Genomic DNA, 20,000 nt, shown 5'->3' with positions numbered 1-20,000 from the left:
GGTTAAGGGAAGGAGAAGTTGTCAGGAGAAGGCTTTAGCAAATATTAGCATTAGCAACAAGTATTATTGCACCCGGGTTCCTGCTTCCACCACCCCACCACCTTCCTTCTGCAGCTTCCACCACCCCACCACCATCCTTCTGCAGCTTCCTGCCTCTCGTATTTACCTGCCAGCATGGCCAGATAACACGTTCACACAGAACACATGCTTTGGTCTGCAGAAACAATCGCCCCCAACATACTCATTTGGAGACTGGGAGACATTCCTCGCTGCTGGTCTGTGACTAACTGGAAAAACCAAGGCAACCTCACAATGTTGTTGATGTCTTCTAGTACATGTTCCAGAACCAGGAAGCAGAGGCCTACAACAGCACTGGTTGCGAGGACCAGTGATCACCTGACTAATCAGCTGGTACACACTGCTCCTGGGACAGGCAGGTAGGGTGTCTAACTAACTATCTATCTATCTATCTATCTATCTATCTATCTATTTATCTATCTATCTATCTACAGTGTCTATCTATCTATCTATCTATCTATCTACAGTGTCTATCTATCTATCTATCTATCTATCTATCTATCTATCTATCTAATGTTGACTGTTCTCTCCTCTTCTATCCAGGCCAGACATCCAGACTTCTCAAGGCTCTCAGATAAGCTCCACCCCCAGCCGTCATGTTTCAGATCCACCACACCAACTGACCCAGAGTCAGCTGACCTGGAGGGACACCTGGCTATCACCATCATCATCATCATCATCTTCATCATCACCTTCATCACCATCATCACCGTCATCACCTTCATCAACTGTATCACCTCACAGCCCTGTGGACCTTCTATCCATGAACCCACAACTCTGAGGACTACCTTCTACCCATGAAGTCACAGCCCTGAGGACTACCTTCTATCCATGAACCCACAATCCTGAGGACTACCTTCTATCCATGAACCCACAACCCTGAGGACTACCTTCTATCCATAAACCCACAACTCTGAGGACTACCTTCTATCCTTGAACCTACAGCCCTGTGGACCTTATAACCCATTAACCCACAGCCCTGTGGACCTTTATCCATGACCCCAGAGAACTACCTTCTATCTATGAACCCACATGACTATCTTCTACCCATGAACCCACAGCCCTGTGGACCTTTTATCCATGAACCTACAGCCCTAAGGACCTTTTATCCATGAACCTACAGCCCTAAGGATCTTTTATCCATGAACCTACAGCCCTGAGGACCTTTTATCCATGAACCGGCAGCCCTAAGGATCTTTTATCCATGAACCTACAGCCCTGAGGACCTTTTATCCATGAACCTACAGGCCTAAGGACCACCCTTCTAGGGGGGTTTTCTCCAGAAGCTAAGAGGATCAACATATTAAATCAATTTGGGATTATTCTACATTCTATATTCTATATTCTATACAGACTTGCTGTACATCGCTAAGGGTGGACAGTGTCCTGATGGGGTCTTTGGCTTGCTGGTCAGCTGACTGACTCCAGGGTCACTCTCCTGAGGCTGGATAATCTCAGAGTCTAATCCAGAGAATGAGACTAATGGCCGGATGGAGCTTTAATCTGACGAGCCTGACCGAGGGTCATCTGGTCACCATAGAGACCAGCCCACCAGATGACATTCTGACAGTAAAGGATCATTATTATTATTATTATTATTATTATTATTATTATTAGCACAAAAGTGGAGTTTGGAGTTTGGAATACAACAACCGGCACTATTACTGAGTTCCATGATTCTCCAGCATGACGGTGTGCACAGTCGCATCGCGGCCCAGGTTTGTAAGCACTTTAGTCCGTGTGTGAGAGTGTCTGCTTGTGGAGGTGACTTTTTCTTCCTAATAGCCTATTTGGTTGTATGAAAATCACATTTTTATTATATTCTTATGGCAAATACTATATTTGTATTCCAGAAACATAGAAATAGTGCTGCTTCTCTTCTGTTTGTTTTTGTGTGAGAGGTCTGATGATGGACTTCTCATTGGAGGAAACTAAGAAGACACCATACATTGCTTTTTTGCACAATTTGTATCACTATTTATTCTTAATAACAAACCATATATTTTCTCTTGAAACTCCCAGTGCTTTCCCTGTGACTAGAGCACCTGGTGTAGAACGGGCTGTCTCTGACGACCACTAGTCTGGGTATCGTGTCATGCAGACGTTAGTACAGTTTGATCAACTGATCTCCGGAGAAGACCAACGGTAGACACAGTAGACTCACTACCTAGACTACAGGTAGACTCACTACCTAGACTACAGGTAGACTACAGGTAGACTACAGGTATATACAGTAGACTCACTACCTAAACTACAGGTAGACTCACTACCTAGACTACAGGTAGACTACAGGTATATACAGTAGGCTCACTACCTAGACTACAGGTAGACTCACTACCTAGACTACAGGTAGACTACAGGTAGACTACAGGTATATACAGTAGACTCACTACATAGACTACAGGTAGACTCACTACATAGACTACAGGTAGACTACAGGTAGACTCACTACCTAGACTACAGGTAGACTACAGGTAGACACACTACCTAGACTACAGGTAGACTCACTACCTAGACTACAGGTAGACTACAGGTATATACAGTAGACTCACTACATAGACTACAGGTAGACTACAGGTATATACAGTAGACTCACTACATAGACTACAGGTAGACTACAGGTAGACTACAGGTAGACTCACTACCTAGACTACAGGTAGACTCACTACATAGACTACAGGTAGACTACAGGTATATACAGTAGACTCACTACCTAGACTACAGGTAGACTCACTACCTAGACTACAGGTAGACTCACTACATAGACTACAGGTAGATACAGTAAATTCATTACATAGACTACAGGTAGACTACAAGTAGAGACTACCCAAACTACAGGTAGAGACTACCTAGACTACAGGTAGACTACAAGTGTAGACTACCTAGACTACAGGTGTAGACTACCTAGACTACAGGTAGACTCACTACCTAGACTACAGGTAGAGACTACCCAGACTACAGGTAGACTCACTACCTAGACTACAGGTAGAGACTACCCAGACTACAGGTAGACTCAATACCTAGACTACAGGTAGAGACTACCCAGACTACAGGTAGACTACAGGTAGACTCACTACTTAGACTACAAGTAGACTACAGGTAGACTTATTACCTAGACTACAGGTAGACTACAGATAAACGCACTACCTAGACTACAGGTAGACTACAGGTAGACTCACTACCTAGACTACAGGTAGACTACAGGTAGACTCATTACCTAGACTACAGGTAGACTACAGGTAGAGTACAGGTAGACTCATTACCTAGACTACATGTAGACTACAGGTAGACTCACTACCTAGACTACATGTAGACTACAGGTAGACTCACTACCTAGACTACATGTAGACTACAGGTAGACTCACTACCTAGACTACAGGTAGACTCACTACCTAGACTACAGGTAGACTCACTACCCAGACTACAGGTAGACTACAGGTAGATACAGTAGACTCATTACCTAGACTACAGGTAGACTACAGGTAGACTACAGGTAGATACAGTAGACTCACTACCCAGAGGAGGAAGAGAGAAGTTCTAGTGTCACTAAAACCCATGTTCATCTCTTTAAGTGTCTTTATTCTTCCATCCATCTCTCTTCTGCTCTCCCTGTGTTGAGAGTCTAATGATCTACACAGTGACTCTGTCCTCCTATTGGTAGCTGGGACAGGTGAGGTCCGGTGTTCTAGTGCTCTTACACACTCCAGAACAGAAGGCGGGGCGTGGACTGAGGTGTGATGATGGCACAATCATCAAGGTGTAAAAACACATTAATTTACCCAGATAAACGTGTGTGTTTAACCCGGCGACAGCTGGTGTCCCACCTCAGTCCAAATGAGAGGTTTGTAGAGCCTTGGTTCATGTGGATGGAGCTGTGTGTGTTGGTGGCAGTTGCTGAGTGTTGATGGAATCCCATATGCATACTGGATGTCGGCCCTGTCCATGACCCCTAACCCTACTAGCTTAGCCCCTCTTAGCATAGCCCCTACTTGCTTAGCCCCTACTCATTTAACACTGCTAGCTTAGCACTACTGCTATCTTAGCTAGCTACTCATTTAACACTACTAGCTTAGCCCTACTAGCCTAGCCCCTACTAGCCTAACCCTACCAGCCTAGCCCTACCAGCCTAGCCCTACCAGCCTAGCTCCTACTAGCCTACATTCCATGTAGCCTTGCTTTTACGTAACAAATCATTTAAGATCTGAACAGGTGTCTAGGACATAGTGGGCTACAAGTTGTTTCTAGATGCTAGGGGTCGTTTCTGGATGCTAGGGGTTGTTTCGTGATGCTAGGGGTTGTTTCGTGATGCTAGGGGTCGTTTCTGGATGCTAGGGGTTGTTTCGTGATGCTAGGGGTCATTTCTAGGTGCTAGGGGTCGTTTCTGGATGCTAGGGGTCGTTTCTGGACAGGGTCTAAGAAGATCCATTATTAAAGAAACAAAATGGATGCTCTTCGTCTGAGTGTGGAGGCCACACCCACAACATGAGGCTACACCCACAACACGAGGCCACACCCACAACATGAGACCCACAACATGGACACCAACCCAGCACTGTGTCCCAATCGCCTCTCCTCTCTTCCTCACATCCTCTCCTCTCTTCCTCACATCCTCTCCTCTCTTCCTCACATCCTCTCCTCTCTTCCTCACATCCTCTCCTCGCCTCCTTCTCAAAAAGCATTGGAGCAGAATGTCTAAGGAGGGGAACCTCGGATCCACTCCTCCAATGCATTTAGAGAAGGAAGAGAGGAAGGAGGGGGCCAGGGACAGAAGGAAGAGAGGAAGGAGGGGGCCAGGGACAGAGGAGAGATTGTTGGGACGCACCCCAGGTCTCCCTTTTGAACTGATGATCCTACGCTGTGCAATATTACAGATTTGTGAGAACTCACAAGGTTGCAATACATCAACGACCATTGGAATGTATAGAGAGTATTTGTATTATAGGCTGCCCCGCGGTTACTATAGCAACGCCAGTAGGCTGCCCTGTGGTTGCTATAGCAACGCCAGTAGGCTGCCCCGCGGTTACTATGGCAACGCCAGTAGGCTGGTTGGTAAGCCCCATGGTTAGTAAATCCAGTAGGCGAACACCAGTAGGCTGCCCCATGGTAACTATAGCAACACCAGTAGGCTGGTTAGTAAAGCCAGTAGGCTGGTTAGTAAAGCCAGTAGGCTAACGCTAGCAGGCTCCCCGTGGTTAGTAAAGCCAGTAGGCTGGTTAGTAAAGCCAGTAGGCTAACGCTAGCAGGCTCCCCGTGGTTAGTAAAGCCAGTAGGCTGGTTAGTAAAGCCAGTAGGCTGGTTAGTAAAGCCAGTAGGCTATCGGTCATAGAAGAGCAACACAGGGTGGCGTATCCATGAAATTGCACTAAGAATGATCCTCGTTTTAGATTTAGCATTTATCAGTGTTTCCTTTACTATTGAACTATGAGTGTTTCTCTGGTTTGCTGGGAGTGATACACATTCAACTGCTGTTTTATTCACTTTTTTCCTTTATTCATTTGCACTGGTTAATGATCACATGTTTTAGAAATACATTATTATGCTTGTCAGGATTGCAGACTTATCAAAGTATTTTTGTGTTTTTGAGAAACCAACAGATCCATGCTGGTCATAATGCTTTAACTAGAGCACCATTTCTATGCCTTTGGGTGACAACAGTGTTGTAGCCTGCATGGGCAAAACAGAACAATGAGTCAATGAACTGAACATGTATGCTATGTATGAAATGACAATACAAATTGTTCAAAAATAAAAGAAAGCAGAATACAAAGAAAGATTGTTTGTGTTTGTTTGGAGAGGGGGAGTTCTAGGCTATTATCAACATTTTGAAATCACATGATGACTGGAGAATTAAAACAATGTTGAGACATTTATGGGGTGCCGTTTGTAAAGTTATTTATAAATCTGACTAAATTTATAAATCTGGTTAAAATATAACAGTATGTCAACTTTTCAGTAAATTTTATTTATTTATCTGAGTCTCAAATTAACACATTTAAATATTTAGTTCTGATCTGTGTATTGAAATGCATATTTAGGAAAATGTACATATATATCAAATGTGTAGATTATATCATATATATATATCATTTGATAACAAAAAATATTAACCAAAAATGTATGTTTAGTTAATATATGATATCTGTACTGAAAAATAAATATTTAAGGACAAAATCTATATTTAATTTAAATCTTAAATCTGGATGACCGATTAAAGCTAAAATTTGCTCAAAATTGTTGCTAAATATTCATTTTGGAATAATATTCATTTTGGAATTATATATATATATGTTAAATATGTTGTTGTTTGTTGTTGAATGTTATATATATATGTTAAATAAATATTTAGATAATAAACTCAAGGCTCAGATCTCTAAATTAAATCTACTAGAAAAGAGGACATATTTAACAGATTAATTAATCTAGTCATATTTATCTAAATGTGGGGATAACAGGCCTGTAAAAATGATAAATCAACTTTCCAAATGCCACCCATAAACCTTCATGACGTCACCACAGAGCTTGAGATGGGGACAGGGCGCCGGGCCCGAGGAAAACAGAGACAACATGAAGGCAATGAATTCCTCAATGAAACGTCTAGGAATTCTCTTTTTCTCTTAATAACCACATAACTTTCAACTGAACATATGTATGTGATCTGTCCTCCCACAGCTGGGCTTGTCCTGGGTCAGGAACACAGCAGATCTATCCTCCCACAGCTGGGCTTGTCCTGGGTCAGGAACACAGCAGATCTATCCTCCCACAGCTGGGCTTGTCCTGGGTCAGGAACACAGCAGATCTATCCTCCCACAGCTGGGCTTGTCCTGGGTCAGGAACACAGCAGATCTATCCTCCCACAGCTGGGCTTGTCCTGGGTCAGGAACACAGCAGATCTATCCTCCCACAGCTGGGCTTGTCCTGGGTCAGGAACACAGCAGATCTATCCTCCCACAGCTGGGCTTGTCCTGGGTCAGGAACACAGCAGATCTATCCTCCCACAGCTGGGCTTGTCCTGGTTCAGGAACACAGCAGATCTATCCTCCCACAGCTGGGCTTGTCCTGGTTCAGGAACACAGTGAAGGGTCGGCCCGGTCTTGGACTCTTGTGCATCTCAAGCAGACAAAACATTTTTAGCAACTAGGACAGATTTTTATCCCCATCATCATATTGAATCGCCCTTCTCATGCCTGGATCAGCGCTGGTCGGCAACTGCTCCAAATGGATCCTATCAGACGCGGTCTGACTCAAGTGGACAAAATAGGCTACTGTTCTACTTATGGGATTTGAGAATCGGATATATAAATTACATTTCTTCTGAAATCTTTTGACCTCTCAATACAAAGAGAAATATTCATATGTTTTTTTACACACAATTTTTGCACATTATCAGGGAGTTTAAACACATATAATCATATTCGTCGTTTATTATTGTCGTTACGACACCCACAACCGTAAAGCATCAAATACTGTCGGAATGCGTTGCCGGAAATCGTAGCGGAAGTGAGCGGGTATTTAGTTTTCTCCATTGATTGAATCTCCACGCTTTCTCTGGTTTAACTGTCTTTAGATTTGATCTTTCTATGGTTTAACTGTCTTTAGATTTGATCTTTCTCTGGTTTAACTGTCTTTAGATTTGATCTTTCTCTGGTTTAACTGTCTTTAGATGTACGGACAGGGATATTTCTGTTAGATGGTGATTCTACCGTGGAACAGGTCTTCGGCGGCTGACTGCCCGTCTCTGTCCAGATGAGACAGCCAGAGCGTCGGGACTGTTTGACATGTTGGGTTTTTTTGTGAGTGTTTTTAAAATCACATGTTATTGGTTTTAAGTACATCGCATACAGCCGTAAGTGAGATAGAGAAACGCTTTTGGAATCTAGCTCCTCGATCAACAACAATCAAACAAATGAACAATACTATCTAATAATAACAATAATAATAAGGATAACAAAACAATGACGGGTGCAATTTATGAGGCAGCAATAATAATTGGCCGTAGTTGACGGTGTTCCGGGGGCGGTGGACGGGGCAGCAGTGATGGACAGCAGTAGACCAGGCTGTCTTATGCACCTGTCTGTGTTGGCTGATCTGCTCCAGTGTCTGTGTTGGCTGATCTGCTCCAGTGTCTGTGTTGGCTGATCTGCTCCAGTGTCTGTGTTGGCTGATCTGCTCCAGTGTCTGTGTTGGCTGATCTGCTCCAGTGTCTGTGTTGGCTGATCTGCTCCAGTGTCTGTGTTGGCTGATCTGCTCCAGTGTCTGTGTTGGCTGATCTGCTCCAGTGTCTGTGTTGGCTGATCTGCTCCAGTGTCTGTGTTGGCTGATCTGCTCCAGGGCGGCGGCGGCGGCGGCTGCGGTGGTCCTCCCTCAGACACCTGCTCACAAACTACACCTTCGGCACCAAGGACCCCTGTATGAGAAGGACAGCTGCTTCCAGAGGATGAGGGACGAGTTTGAGAAGGTAGGGATGAGACAGCCGGTGGAGGGGGTCCTGATCGTCCACGAACACCGCCTCCAGACGTCCACCCTCTGTACCCCCAAACCTCCACCCTCTGTACCCCCAAACCTCCACCCTCTGTACCCCCAAACCTCCACCTTCTGTACCCCCAAACCTCCACACTCTGTACCCCCAAACCTCCACCTTCTGTACCCCCAAACCTCCACCTTCTGTACCCCTAAACCTCCACCTTCTGTACCCCCAAACTTCCACACTCTGTACCCCCAAACCTCCACACTCTGTACCCCCAACCTACCCCTATCCTCCATCCTTTGTACCCCTAAAAGTAAACCATCTTAAAGAATGCAGATGACCCTGTTATTGTTAGTTGGCTCCAGGACAATGAGACCAGCCACGGCCAGGTCATCCACCACTTTGTCAGGTGGTGTGAGGAGTCTTAACACATCTAAGACCAAAGACATGATCAGTGGTTTTAGAAGACAGGCCAACACACATGAAGCCACATCCATTCAGGGTCAGACAGTGGAATGTGTGCAATTTTACAAATATCTTGGGACAATTATTGTCTCAAAACTGAACTCTGAAGCAAATTGTGAAGCCGTGTGCAAACAGGGACACCAGCGTTTGTTTTGTTTGAGGAAAACTATCCGATTTCCACATTAACAAAACCATGATGACCTAATCCTACCATGATGACCTAATCCTACCGTGATGACCTAATCCTACCGTGATGACCTAATCCTACCGTGATGACCTAATCCTACCGTGCTTTTATTGAATCAACTTTATCTTTTGATGTCATGGTTCAGAAACGTATCCTTAAAGAACAGAAACTCTCTGACTCAGACGGTCAGGTGGTCTAGTAGGCTGATTGGTGAGTCACAGCTGAACCCCGCGTCCCTGTACACCAGACAGTTACAGCCGACAACTGGCTCCATTTTAAATGACGACTCCCACCCTTTACACTGGACCCTGACACAATACCTCCACCCTGACACAGTACCCCAACCTCCACCCTGACTCAGTACCCCAACCTCCACCCTGACACAGTACCCCAACCTCCACCCTGACTCAGTACCCCAACCTCCACCCTGACACAGTACCTCCACCCTGACTCAGTACCCCAACCTCCACCCTGACACAGTACCTCCACCCTGACTCAGTACCCCAACCTCCACCCTGACACAGTACCTCCACCCTAAATCAGTACCCCAACCTCCACCCTGACTCAGTACCTCCACCCTGACTCAGTACCCCAACCTCCACCCTGACACAGTACCTCCACCCTAAATCAGTACCCCAACCTCCACCCTGACACAGTACCTCCACCCTGACTCAGTACCCCAACCTCCACCCTGACACAGTACCTCCACCCTGACTCAGTACCCCAACCTCCACCCTGACACAGTACCTCCACCCTAAATCAGTACCCCAACCTCCACCCTGACTCAGTACCCCAACCTCCACCCTGACACAGTACCCCAACCTCCACCCTGACACAGTACCTCCACCCTGACACAGTACCTCCACCCTGACACAGTACCCCAACCTCCACCCTGACACAGTACCTCCACCCTGACTCAACCCCAACCTCCACCCTGACACAGTACCTCCACCCTGACACAGTACCCCAACCTCCACCCTGACGCAGTACCTCCACCCTGACACAATACCCCAACCTCCACCCTGACACAATACCTCCACCCTGACACAGTACCTCCACCCTGACACAGTACCCCAACCTCCACCCTGACACAGTACCTCCACCCTGACACAGTACCCCAACCTCCACCAACATCCCTGCTCATGTCACCAAACCCAAGGAACACAAGAAGCTCTTCCTGGTTCAGCTGCAGGAGAAAGGTGAATGGGCCGTTAGCCTGTGGAGCCGGCTTGTGATTGGACTGTGGGATGGTGATGTCATGGTTATTGCAGGCGTATTGACTGGATGTGTGTGTGTGTGTGGCGGCTGTATGACAACGCCCCCGGCTACGGACACATCATCCGCAGCCTCCCTCGGCTGCTCAGCAGGTCCCTGAACATTTGACTGGACAGCTTCCCTGACCTTCCCGGACCTTCCCTGACCTTCCCTGACCTTCCCTGACCTTGACGAAGCCTAAATGACATAAAAGTCTTAATGTGTGTCTGTGGAAATAAAACAGATACAGCTGAGTGTAATGATAATATTATAAGCATAATAATAATAATAATAATAATAGTAATAATAATAATAATAATAGTAATAATAACACATTTATTTTGTGTAGCCCTTTTCTCAGTACTCAAAGACACGACATTCCATGTAGAGAACAAGAATAGATAAAAAGTAAAATAACACAGTCAGTAAAAACAACAACAACCACATGAACTATTATCCTTGCATTAAGATGGACTCAATTCAACTTATTGAGTGATTTGTTGATGACATTTTTGCATTTTTAGTTAATTTTAAGAGTGTCATAGCAAAGGGTCTGAATACGTACGTGCATGAGGTATTTCTGTAATTCAATTTTAATAAATATACTGAAATTTCTAAAAACCTGTTTTCGTTTTGTCATTCTGGGGTATTGTGTGTGGATTGATGGCAAATTCTTTTAATTTAAACCATTTTAAGTTGAGTCTATAACACAACAAAATGTGGAAAAGTGAAGGGGTCTGAATACATTGTGGAATGCTTAGCATCATTGGGAAGTTTGCCAAGTAGCATTTGATTGGTTGATGTTTCTGTTGAGTGGGTGTTGATTGGTTGATGTTTCTGTTGAGTGGGTGTTGCTTCGCGCCAAACCTCAGAACCTGAAGTGAGTTCTCAGAGAGTGAGTTCCCATGCTGCCTACCAACCCCTCAACCTCCATCTGTAACTCTACCTGGGACTGCTGCCCCTCCACCCTCTCCACCTCCTCCTCCCCCAGGGACATGGCTGTGGTGGCCCCCTGCCTGGTTCTGGGCCTGTGCTTCCTGGTGGGTCTCCCCAGTAACTTGGCCGTGATGGTGGACATCGCCCGGAGGGTCCATCAGCGCTGGGAGTCCCTGACCCCCTGACTCCCACCCTGAAGATGATCCTGAGCCTCGCCGTCTATGACAGCTTTTCCCTCGCCAGCCTCCCTCTGGTTCTCCACGTCCTGGTCTCCAGTTGGACGCTAGGGCTGGAGGCATGCTTCCTGTTCACCTACTTCCTGCACGTGTGTCTGTACGCCAGCGTCCTGACCGTCAGTCTGATGAGCCTCCGGGCCACCAGAGGCCACTGTAGCATCATTACATTATTTTCCATTGAGCGATTCTTTTTGGCCACTTGGTTATAGACCAATTTTGTAGAGTGACTGAGATGATGTTGTCCCATCGACTGTGCTTTTTCCTCTCCATCATTCAGCTTTGTAGATTTTTGTAAGTCTCCCCAGGCCTCAGGGTCGCATTCCTGAGCAGTTTTGTTCCTCTCCATTTGCTCAGTTTGTAATGACAACCTGATCCACACAGTGTGTAATTGAATCCTATGCAAATCAGAGACCCTATAAAAACAAAGATATTAATTCCAAAATTACATGAACTATTATCCTTGCATTAAGATGGACTCGTGATTTGTTGATTTTAGCGAATTTTAAGAGTGTCATAGAAAAGTGTCTGAATACTTATGTACATAAGGTATTTATGTATTTCAATTTTAATAAATTTACTGACATTTCTAAAAACCTGTTTTCGCTTTGTCATTCTGGGGTATTGTGTGTCATTTAATCCATTTTAAATTGAGTCTATAACAAAATGTGGAAAAAGTGAAGGGTCTGAATATTTTCCGAAGGCACTGACCCCACCTATCTACTGACCCTGACCCCACCCTGACCCCACCTATCCACTGACCCTGTCCCACCTTAACCCCACCCTGACCCCACCTATCCACTGACCCCACCTATCTACTGACCCTGACCCCACCCTGACCCCACCTATCTACTGACCCTGACCCCACCCTGACCCCACCTATCCACTGACCCTGACCCCACCCTGACCCCACCTATCCACTGACCCTGACCCCACCTATCCACTGACCCTGTCCCACTTTAACCCCACCCTGACCCCACCTATCCACTGACCTTGTCCCACCTTAACCCCACATATTCACTGACCCTGTTCCACCTTAACCCCACCCTGACCCCACCTATCCACTGACCCTGTCCCACCTTAACCCCACCCTGACCCCACCTATCCACTGACCCTGTCCCACCCTGACCCCACCTATCCACTGACCCTGTCCCACCTTAACCCCACCCTGACCCCACCTATCTACTGACCCTGTCCCACCTTAACCCCACCCTGACCCCACCTATCCATTGACCCTGTCCCAACTTAACCCCACCCTGACCCCACCTATCCACTGACCCTGTCCCACCTTAACCCCACCCTGACCCCACCTATCTACTGACCCTGTCCCACCTTAACCCCACCCTGACCCCACCTATCTACTGACCCTCTCCCACCTTAACCCCACCCTGACCCCACCTATCTACTGACCCTCTCCCACCTTAACCCCACCCTGACCCTACCTATCCACTGACCCTGACCCCACCCTGACCCCACCTATCTACTGACCCTGTCCCACCTTAACCCCACCCTGACCCCACCTATCTACTGACCCTGTCCCACCTTAACCCCACCCTGACCCCACCTATCTACTGACCCTGTCCCACCTTAACCCCACCCTGACCCCACCTATCTACTGACCCTGTCCCACCTTGACCCCACCTATCTACTGACCCTGACCCCACCTATCTACTGAACCTGTCCCACCTTGACCCCACCCTGACCCCACCTATCTACTGACCTTGACCCCACCCTTACCCCACCTATCTACTGACCTTGACCCCACCCTGACCCCACCTATGTACTGACCATGTCCCACCTTGACCCCCCTTGGGGTCAAATAAAAATATCCTAACAATCTGATTGTCTGGTAAATAGATTGATTGGGTGGAGATAGCTTGACTAGATACTGCCACCTAGTGGTGTCATGACCATGTTACCTGCATCGTTGGTTCCGTGGTTGATATAGAACGCAGAGTTAACTCATCAACTGCCAAAATGTTCCGGAACACTCACCACCTAGAGTGCTAAGTGTTTTATGTGGTAATTACCTAGCAACAACACTGTGATTGGCTACAAAATGATGCATCATAATTTATACATGAACATGCATTTTTTACACCCTTGCCTGCTGCTGTATAACACCATATGTTATTGTTATTATTATCTTTTTATTACATTTGATTGTGGTTGATTGTTGACATACTGTTGAAGAGTTGCTCTGTCCCAAGAATTTCATTACATTGTCTACCCTGTATCCATGTCATGATAAATAAACTTAGAACTTGAACATTTTTGGTGGGGAAACCCTTGGCACTAAATGAGTTCATCCTGAACCAGAGAGGTCTGATCTTGGTGCAGCTCTGCCCCCTGCTGGTTATGTGGGAGACTCCACGTTGTTCCCAGAATGCCACACCACTACCTCCTCCTCAACGCAACGTTCTTCGGTCTTCTAGGTCAAAGGTCAAAAGGCTTCACACACCATTTCCAATTACATCACAATACACACTTCTTCTTCAAAGGGTTCCCCTATGGGGACAAATGAAGAACCCTTTTAGAACCCTTTTTTCTTAGAGTGCAGGACGGAGGAGAACAGGCTTGAGTCTGGATCCTCTCAGACGTCCTGATGACTCATCCAGACTCACTCACAGCACAGTGCTTCTGAGAGAGGGAGCAGGTTGGAAGTTTATTTTTTAATGAAAATATATTAAACATATATTTACCAGTTATGCAAGGTACACTGTGTCCTTTACATGTATACTTCAGATCTTAGAGAATAACATCACATCAGGTACCAGTCCAACCAGTACCAGTCCAACCAGTACCAGGTACCAGTCCTCTGAGCTTCTCAATGTTATCCTCCCTGTTGGGTCAGAGTTCAGAGAAGAGCTTTCTGGTTCTGTCAATCAGGATTTATACGACAGCCTTTGGACATGAACCGAGGGAGAATAACCAACAGGGTTTAGAAGACAGTGGAGCTTTCTCCAGGAATCAAGAACCTGGTGAGACACAGCTAGCAGAAGGGAGGTAGAGTTCCCCAGGGGGAAAAGACACCGCAGAGAGCTCCCTTTCTCCCATGTGTGGAACGCCAGAGAGTTCTAGAACAAAGAACAGGAAGGTTCTAGAACATAGTACAGGAGAATTGTAGGACAGAGTAGAGGAGAGAGAGCAAGAGAGAGACAGAGAGAGAGGGAGAGATAGAGGGAGGGAGAGAGGGAGGAAGCTTTGTGCTTTTGAAGAACAAGGGAGATAGAAATGCTGACAGTCTTTTTTAATAATAAAAATGCTGAAGTCGTCACGTTCTGAAACCTCTTAATTCCTCCAGACCCTCAGTGGTTCCTGGCTCCCGCCAACCTCAGAGGAAGACCAGAGGAGAAGCCGCTAATCAGGGCTTAGCCTGTAGACCTGTCTGTAGACCTGTCTGTAGACCTGCCTGTAGACCTGTCTGTAGACCTGCCTGTAGACCTGCCTGTAGACCTGTCTGTAGACCTGCCTGTAGACCTGTCTGTAGACCTGTCTGTAGACCTGTCTGTAGACCTGCCTGTAGACCTGCCTCTAGACCTGCCTGTAGACCTGCCTGTAGACCTGTCTGTAGACCTGTCTGTAGACCTGCCTGTAGACCTGTCTGTAGACTTGTCTGTAGACCTGCCTGTAGACCTGCCTGTAGACCTGTCTGTAGACCTGTCTGTAGATCTGCCTGTAGACCTGTCTGTAGACCTGCCTGTAGACCTGTCTGTAGACCTGTCTGTAGACCTGCCTGTAGACCTGTCTGTAGACCTGTCTGTAGACTTGTCTGTCTGTCCCACGACAGCTGTTCATCTCAGAACCTTATCAGCTGTCTGTCAGAGAACCCCCCCCCCACCCCTGTCCCCCGCCTTCCTCTCCTCCTCCTCCTCCTCCATCTCATCCCTAGTTCACCCCCCCCCCACCCCCACCCCCCGCCACCATCAGGGATAAACAGCGTTACGTATTACATACACTGTGTTTGAATTTAAAGATCCTTAATCAACGCATTACAACAATAATGATAACAATCCGAATAATCAGAGCAATAATTACAGTATAGCAATAATAATAATAATAATAATAATAATAATAATCATCATCATAATGGATATTGTCTAAAAACTACATTATGTTTACAATGTTCCATAAACATATATATTGTGGAAGTTCATCATTTCCTCTCACTGTCGTTTTCTGGCGAACAGCAACTTAATATTTACAATGATTCATGTACAACTGATGGTCCAGGCCAGAGTGACAGTCTGCTGTCCTTTAATACAGGAGGGGGGAGGGAGGTGGGGAGGGAGGGAGGGTGGAAGAGTCCGTGGGAGGGCAGGAGGGAGGGTGGGAGGGGGGGTGGCTGGGTCCGTGTGTCCCTCTGAGCCTTCTGTAACTCTCTGGGGGTTTCCCTATCCATCTCCCAGGGGCCCTCCCTCCTCTGGGGTCTCCCTGTCCGTCTCCCAGGGGCCCCTCCTCCTCACATGGCCCCTAGCTGGCCCAGGGCCATGCGGAACCCCTGTGTGACGCCCGCCAGCTCCCTCACCCTCTCCGTCATGTCCCTGGCGGCGCCTGGCGCAGGGTATTGCAGCGCCGCCATCTTGGTTCCGACCACAATGTCCTTCAGCTTGTCACACAGGGCATTGCTGTGGAGCGCCACACGGGAGCGCACCTCCGGGGACTTGGCCTGGCGGGACAGCGTGTCACCGATGAACACCAGCTTGTGGGCGCTGAGGATGACGAGCTTGGAGTGGGCGACGAAGATCTTGGGCGGCTGGTTGGCGCCGACGGAGGAGAAGAAGGCGTCGATGGCGTTGGTGAGGGCCGTGACGTTGGCGTCACACTGCTCCGAGTAGAACAGCAGCAGCTGCCGGTCGCCAGCGCCCAGCCTGGTGGAGCGGTGGGAGGCGGCCGGGTAGTGGGGGGGCGGGGTCCAGCTGGAGATGTCGTTGTTGATTGGTCGGCTGACTTCCTGCTCCAGGCGCTCGAACTGTTTCAGCTGCGGAGGGCAGCAGAGAGTAAATCACCTGACTGGTCACATGACCGTCAGTACAGACACATACATACAGATGAAACTCTGTATAGCATTGTGTCTTTTCAAACACTCACTCTCTCCCTCCCTCTCTCTCTCTCTCACTCCCTCCTTCTCTCTCCCACCCTCCCTCCCTCTCTCTTTCTCTCTCTCTCTCTCCCTCCCTCCCTCCCACCCTCTCTCCCTCCCTCCCTCCCTCCCTCCCACCTGTTGTTGTTCCAGATGGGTCTTGTTGTGTCTGGTGATGTTTCCTTTCTCCAGCAGCTGCTTCTGGTTCTTCTCAAACTCCTCCTTACCCTGAACACACACACACACACACACACACACACACACACACACACACACAGTCAGTATAACAACACAGATACTTAGAGGTTACAACACAAGTTACAAGTCTCCCAAACCACATCAAATAATCCAGCACTCTCCTCCTTCAAACCCTCAAAACCTGCTTTTTAAACTCGCTTTTAACCTTTAACCTTTGTTATTGTTGTCTTCACTTTTTATCTGTCTATCTATTCTTGTTCTCTACATGGCATGTCGTGTCTTTGAGTACTGAGAAAAACGCTATACAAAATAAATGCATTATTATTATTCTTACTATTATTATTATTATTATTATTATTATTATTACTATTAAGTTCTAAGTTCTATGTTGAGTATAACTGCTCTGAAGCACAAACGCATCACAGGCAGGAATGTTAATACTTCTGGCTCAGACGATTAGCTACACACACACACACACACACACACACACACACACACACACACACACACACACACACACACACACACACACACGCACACACACAGGCACACACACAGGCACACACAGGCACACACCGACACACACCGACACACACACACCGACACACGCACATGCACACCCACACAGTCAGTATAATAACAACACACACACACACACACACACACACACACACACACACACACACACACACACATACAGTACAGCCAGCATAACAACACATGTAATGACTGTCACCACCAGCAGGTGGCAGTGTGAGTTTGTAGAGCTTGTAAACCAGACCACTGCAGCTCTGCCTCTACCACAGAGGAAGCATAGAGATCACACACACACGCACACGCACACGCACACGCACAAGCACACGCACACAGTCTCTGCTGGTATCCTGGCCCTCCATCTTGTATGTTCCTCCAGTCTGGAGGCGTGGGCTGACGTATGTGGAGCATGTAGAGAAACACGGCTGCACACGCCAAGAACACGCAGTAATCATGACTGATGATGAGAGCTGCATCTGGGAGTGTGTGTGTGTGTGTGTGTGTGTGTGTGTGTGTGTGTGTGTGTGTGTGTGTGTGTAGCCCACATTGATGAATCCTCTCTGACTCAGCCTTACAGCCCCTGCTGATAACTCAGTTAGAGATACTGTTAGCTGTAGGTGTGCGTAGTCATAGTGACATGTCATGGCGATGTGTTACCAGTAGTCATGGTGATGTGTTACCATAGTGATGTGTTACCTGTAGTCATGGCGATATGTAACCTGTGATCATGGTGATGTGTTACCTGTAGGTGTGTGTAGTCATGGTGATGTGTTACTATAGTGATGTGTTACCTGTAGGTGTGTGTAGTCATGGTGATGTGTTACTATGGTGATGTGTTACCTGTAGGTGTGTGTAGTCATGGTGATGTGTTACTATGGTGATGTGTTACCTGTAGGTGTGTGTAGTCATGGTGATGTGTTACTATGGTGATGTGTTACCTGTAGGTGGACGTAGTCGTAGTCCTCCATCCAGCCCTCCTCCGTCTCGTACGGCCTATCAGGAGCCTCCTCCTCACCGCTGAACTTGGGCGGCGACGGCAGGGGGCGGGACTGGATGTTGGCCCTCTCGGGCGCCGCCGCCGTCTGATAGGCAGAGACGCTGTTGAGGTCGTGGGGGGCGTGGGGGAGGGGGGGGAGGGGCAGCTGCTGCTGCTGCCGGTGTGTCCGTCTGAACAGCAGCGAGGCGTTGCCGTGGAGAAACGACGCCAGCTGCTTGGTGTCGTCGGGGATGCCGCGGGCCACCATGACCAGCCGGTCCAGATCGTCCCCCCCTCCCCCCCCTCCTCCCCCCCCTCCCCCCCCGGTCAGCGCGGCGGGGGCCCAGCCCAGAGTCTCCAGCGCCTGGCCATGTCGGACCAAGCCCTGGAACGCCTCCTCCATCTTGTGGACCTGGCGGCCCAGCTTGGCCTGCAGGGAGCGGTCCGTGGCGTGGGCTGCGTTGGCCACCGCCCCCCGCGAGAACTCCAGCAGGTCGCGCACCGCCCCCCGCATGCGCTCCGACGCCTGGCGAATGGCGGGCAGGCTGGTCTCCATGTGGGAGGAGCTACGCCAGTTGCCGCTGACGAAGGACATGAGCAGCGACACGGAAGACTCCACTCCCTGCTGGAGGCGGGACAGGCGCTCCATGGCCTGCTCCAGGTCCAGGATCAGGGGGGCGGGGCCGGGGGCCAGGGACGACTCCCTCACGGGGACCGTGTCCAATGAGGAGGAGGAGGAGTGGGCGGAGCCTGTGCTGGAGGCCGACAGGCGTTTGAAGGAGACCGTCAGCTCCTCACTGACTCCGCCCGCCGCATCACGCATCACCTGAGGAGGAACGTCGTAGACGTAGTCGCCAGAGTCCTCGGCGCCCGGCGCCAGGCGCTCCCGGGGGAAGTCGTACACGTCCTGGGGGGCGTGGTGAGAAGTGGCAGGGCCTCCGTGACGCAGGGTGGCCGGGATGTCGTAGATCTCCTGGCCCGGGGGGGCGTGGCCTGCGATGGGGGCGGGGGTGGGGTGGTGTTTGCCCGTCAGCGGTGGTGGGGGGATGTCGTACACGTCCTCGGGGATGGTGGGCTCCGCCTCCGGGGTCAGCTTGGCGAAGTGGGGCGGGACATCGTACGTCTCCTCTCTGATTGGTCGATCTGGAACGTCCTTACTGACGGAGGGCGGGAAGTCGTACACCTGTGGAGGACATGGATTGGTTCATTGATTAGTTAATTGATTGGTTCATTGATTAGTTAATTGATTGGTTCATTGATTGGTTGGTTGACGGTTGGTTGGTTGGTTGGTTGGTTGGTTGGTTGATTGGTTGGTTGGTTGATTGGTTGGTTGGTTGATTGGTTGGTTGGTTGGTTGGTTGGTTGATTGGTTGGTTGGTTGGTTGGTTGATTGGTTGGTTGGTTGATTGGTTGGTTGATTGGTTGGTTGGTTGATTGGTTGGTTGGTTGATTTCTTAAAGAGTTTAGTGGAGTTGTATTTGACTACTAGACTAGTAAGTCTCGAACACTAAAACATCCCTGTTCAGATTCTGATCCTGGTTAAACGTCTGTTCAGACTAAGATTCTGATCCTGGTTAAACGTCTGTTCAGAC

General features: G+C 48.2%; 2 protein-coding genes across 2 annotated transcripts in view; one reads left to right on the top strand and one right to left on the bottom strand.

Annotated features, from left to right (window-relative positions):
• hsf4 (heat shock transcription factor 4) overlaps window positions 1-392 on the top strand; it is a gene marked incomplete at both ends in the record, with an annotated part of 11,728 nt that extends 11,336 nt beyond the window's left edge. The window contains one exon of the mRNA XM_083698077.1: window positions 333-392. Within this exon, the coding sequence (XP_083554203.1) occupies window positions 333-392 (60 nt within the window). The remainder of the gene's footprint in view (window positions 1-332) is intronic.
• Window positions 393-15,548: 15,156 nt separating this feature from the next.
• The window catches only part of bcar1 (BCAR1 scaffold protein, Cas family member), a gene marked incomplete at its 5' end in the record, with an annotated part of 12,073 nt that continues 7,621 nt past the window's right edge, over window positions 15,549-20,000 (bottom strand). Inside the window, 3 exons of the mRNA XM_083698076.1 lie at window positions 15,549-16,598; window positions 16,839-16,928; window positions 18,371-19,591. Of these exons, the coding sequence (XP_083554202.1) occupies window positions 16,080-16,598; window positions 16,839-16,928; window positions 18,371-19,591 (1,830 nt within the window). The 3' untranslated portion in view covers window positions 15,549-16,079. The remainder of the gene's footprint in view (window positions 16,599-16,838; window positions 16,929-18,370; window positions 19,592-20,000) is intronic.

This window comes from Argentina silus (assembly GCF_951799395.1).
Source record: "Argentina silus genome assembly, contig: scaffold_156, whole genome shotgun sequence".
Lineage (NCBI taxonomy): Eukaryota > Metazoa > Chordata > Actinopteri > Argentiniformes > Argentinidae > Argentina > Argentina silus.
Note: the sequence above shows the minus strand (reverse complement) of the source record. Positions and strands in the feature narration are given on the sequence as shown.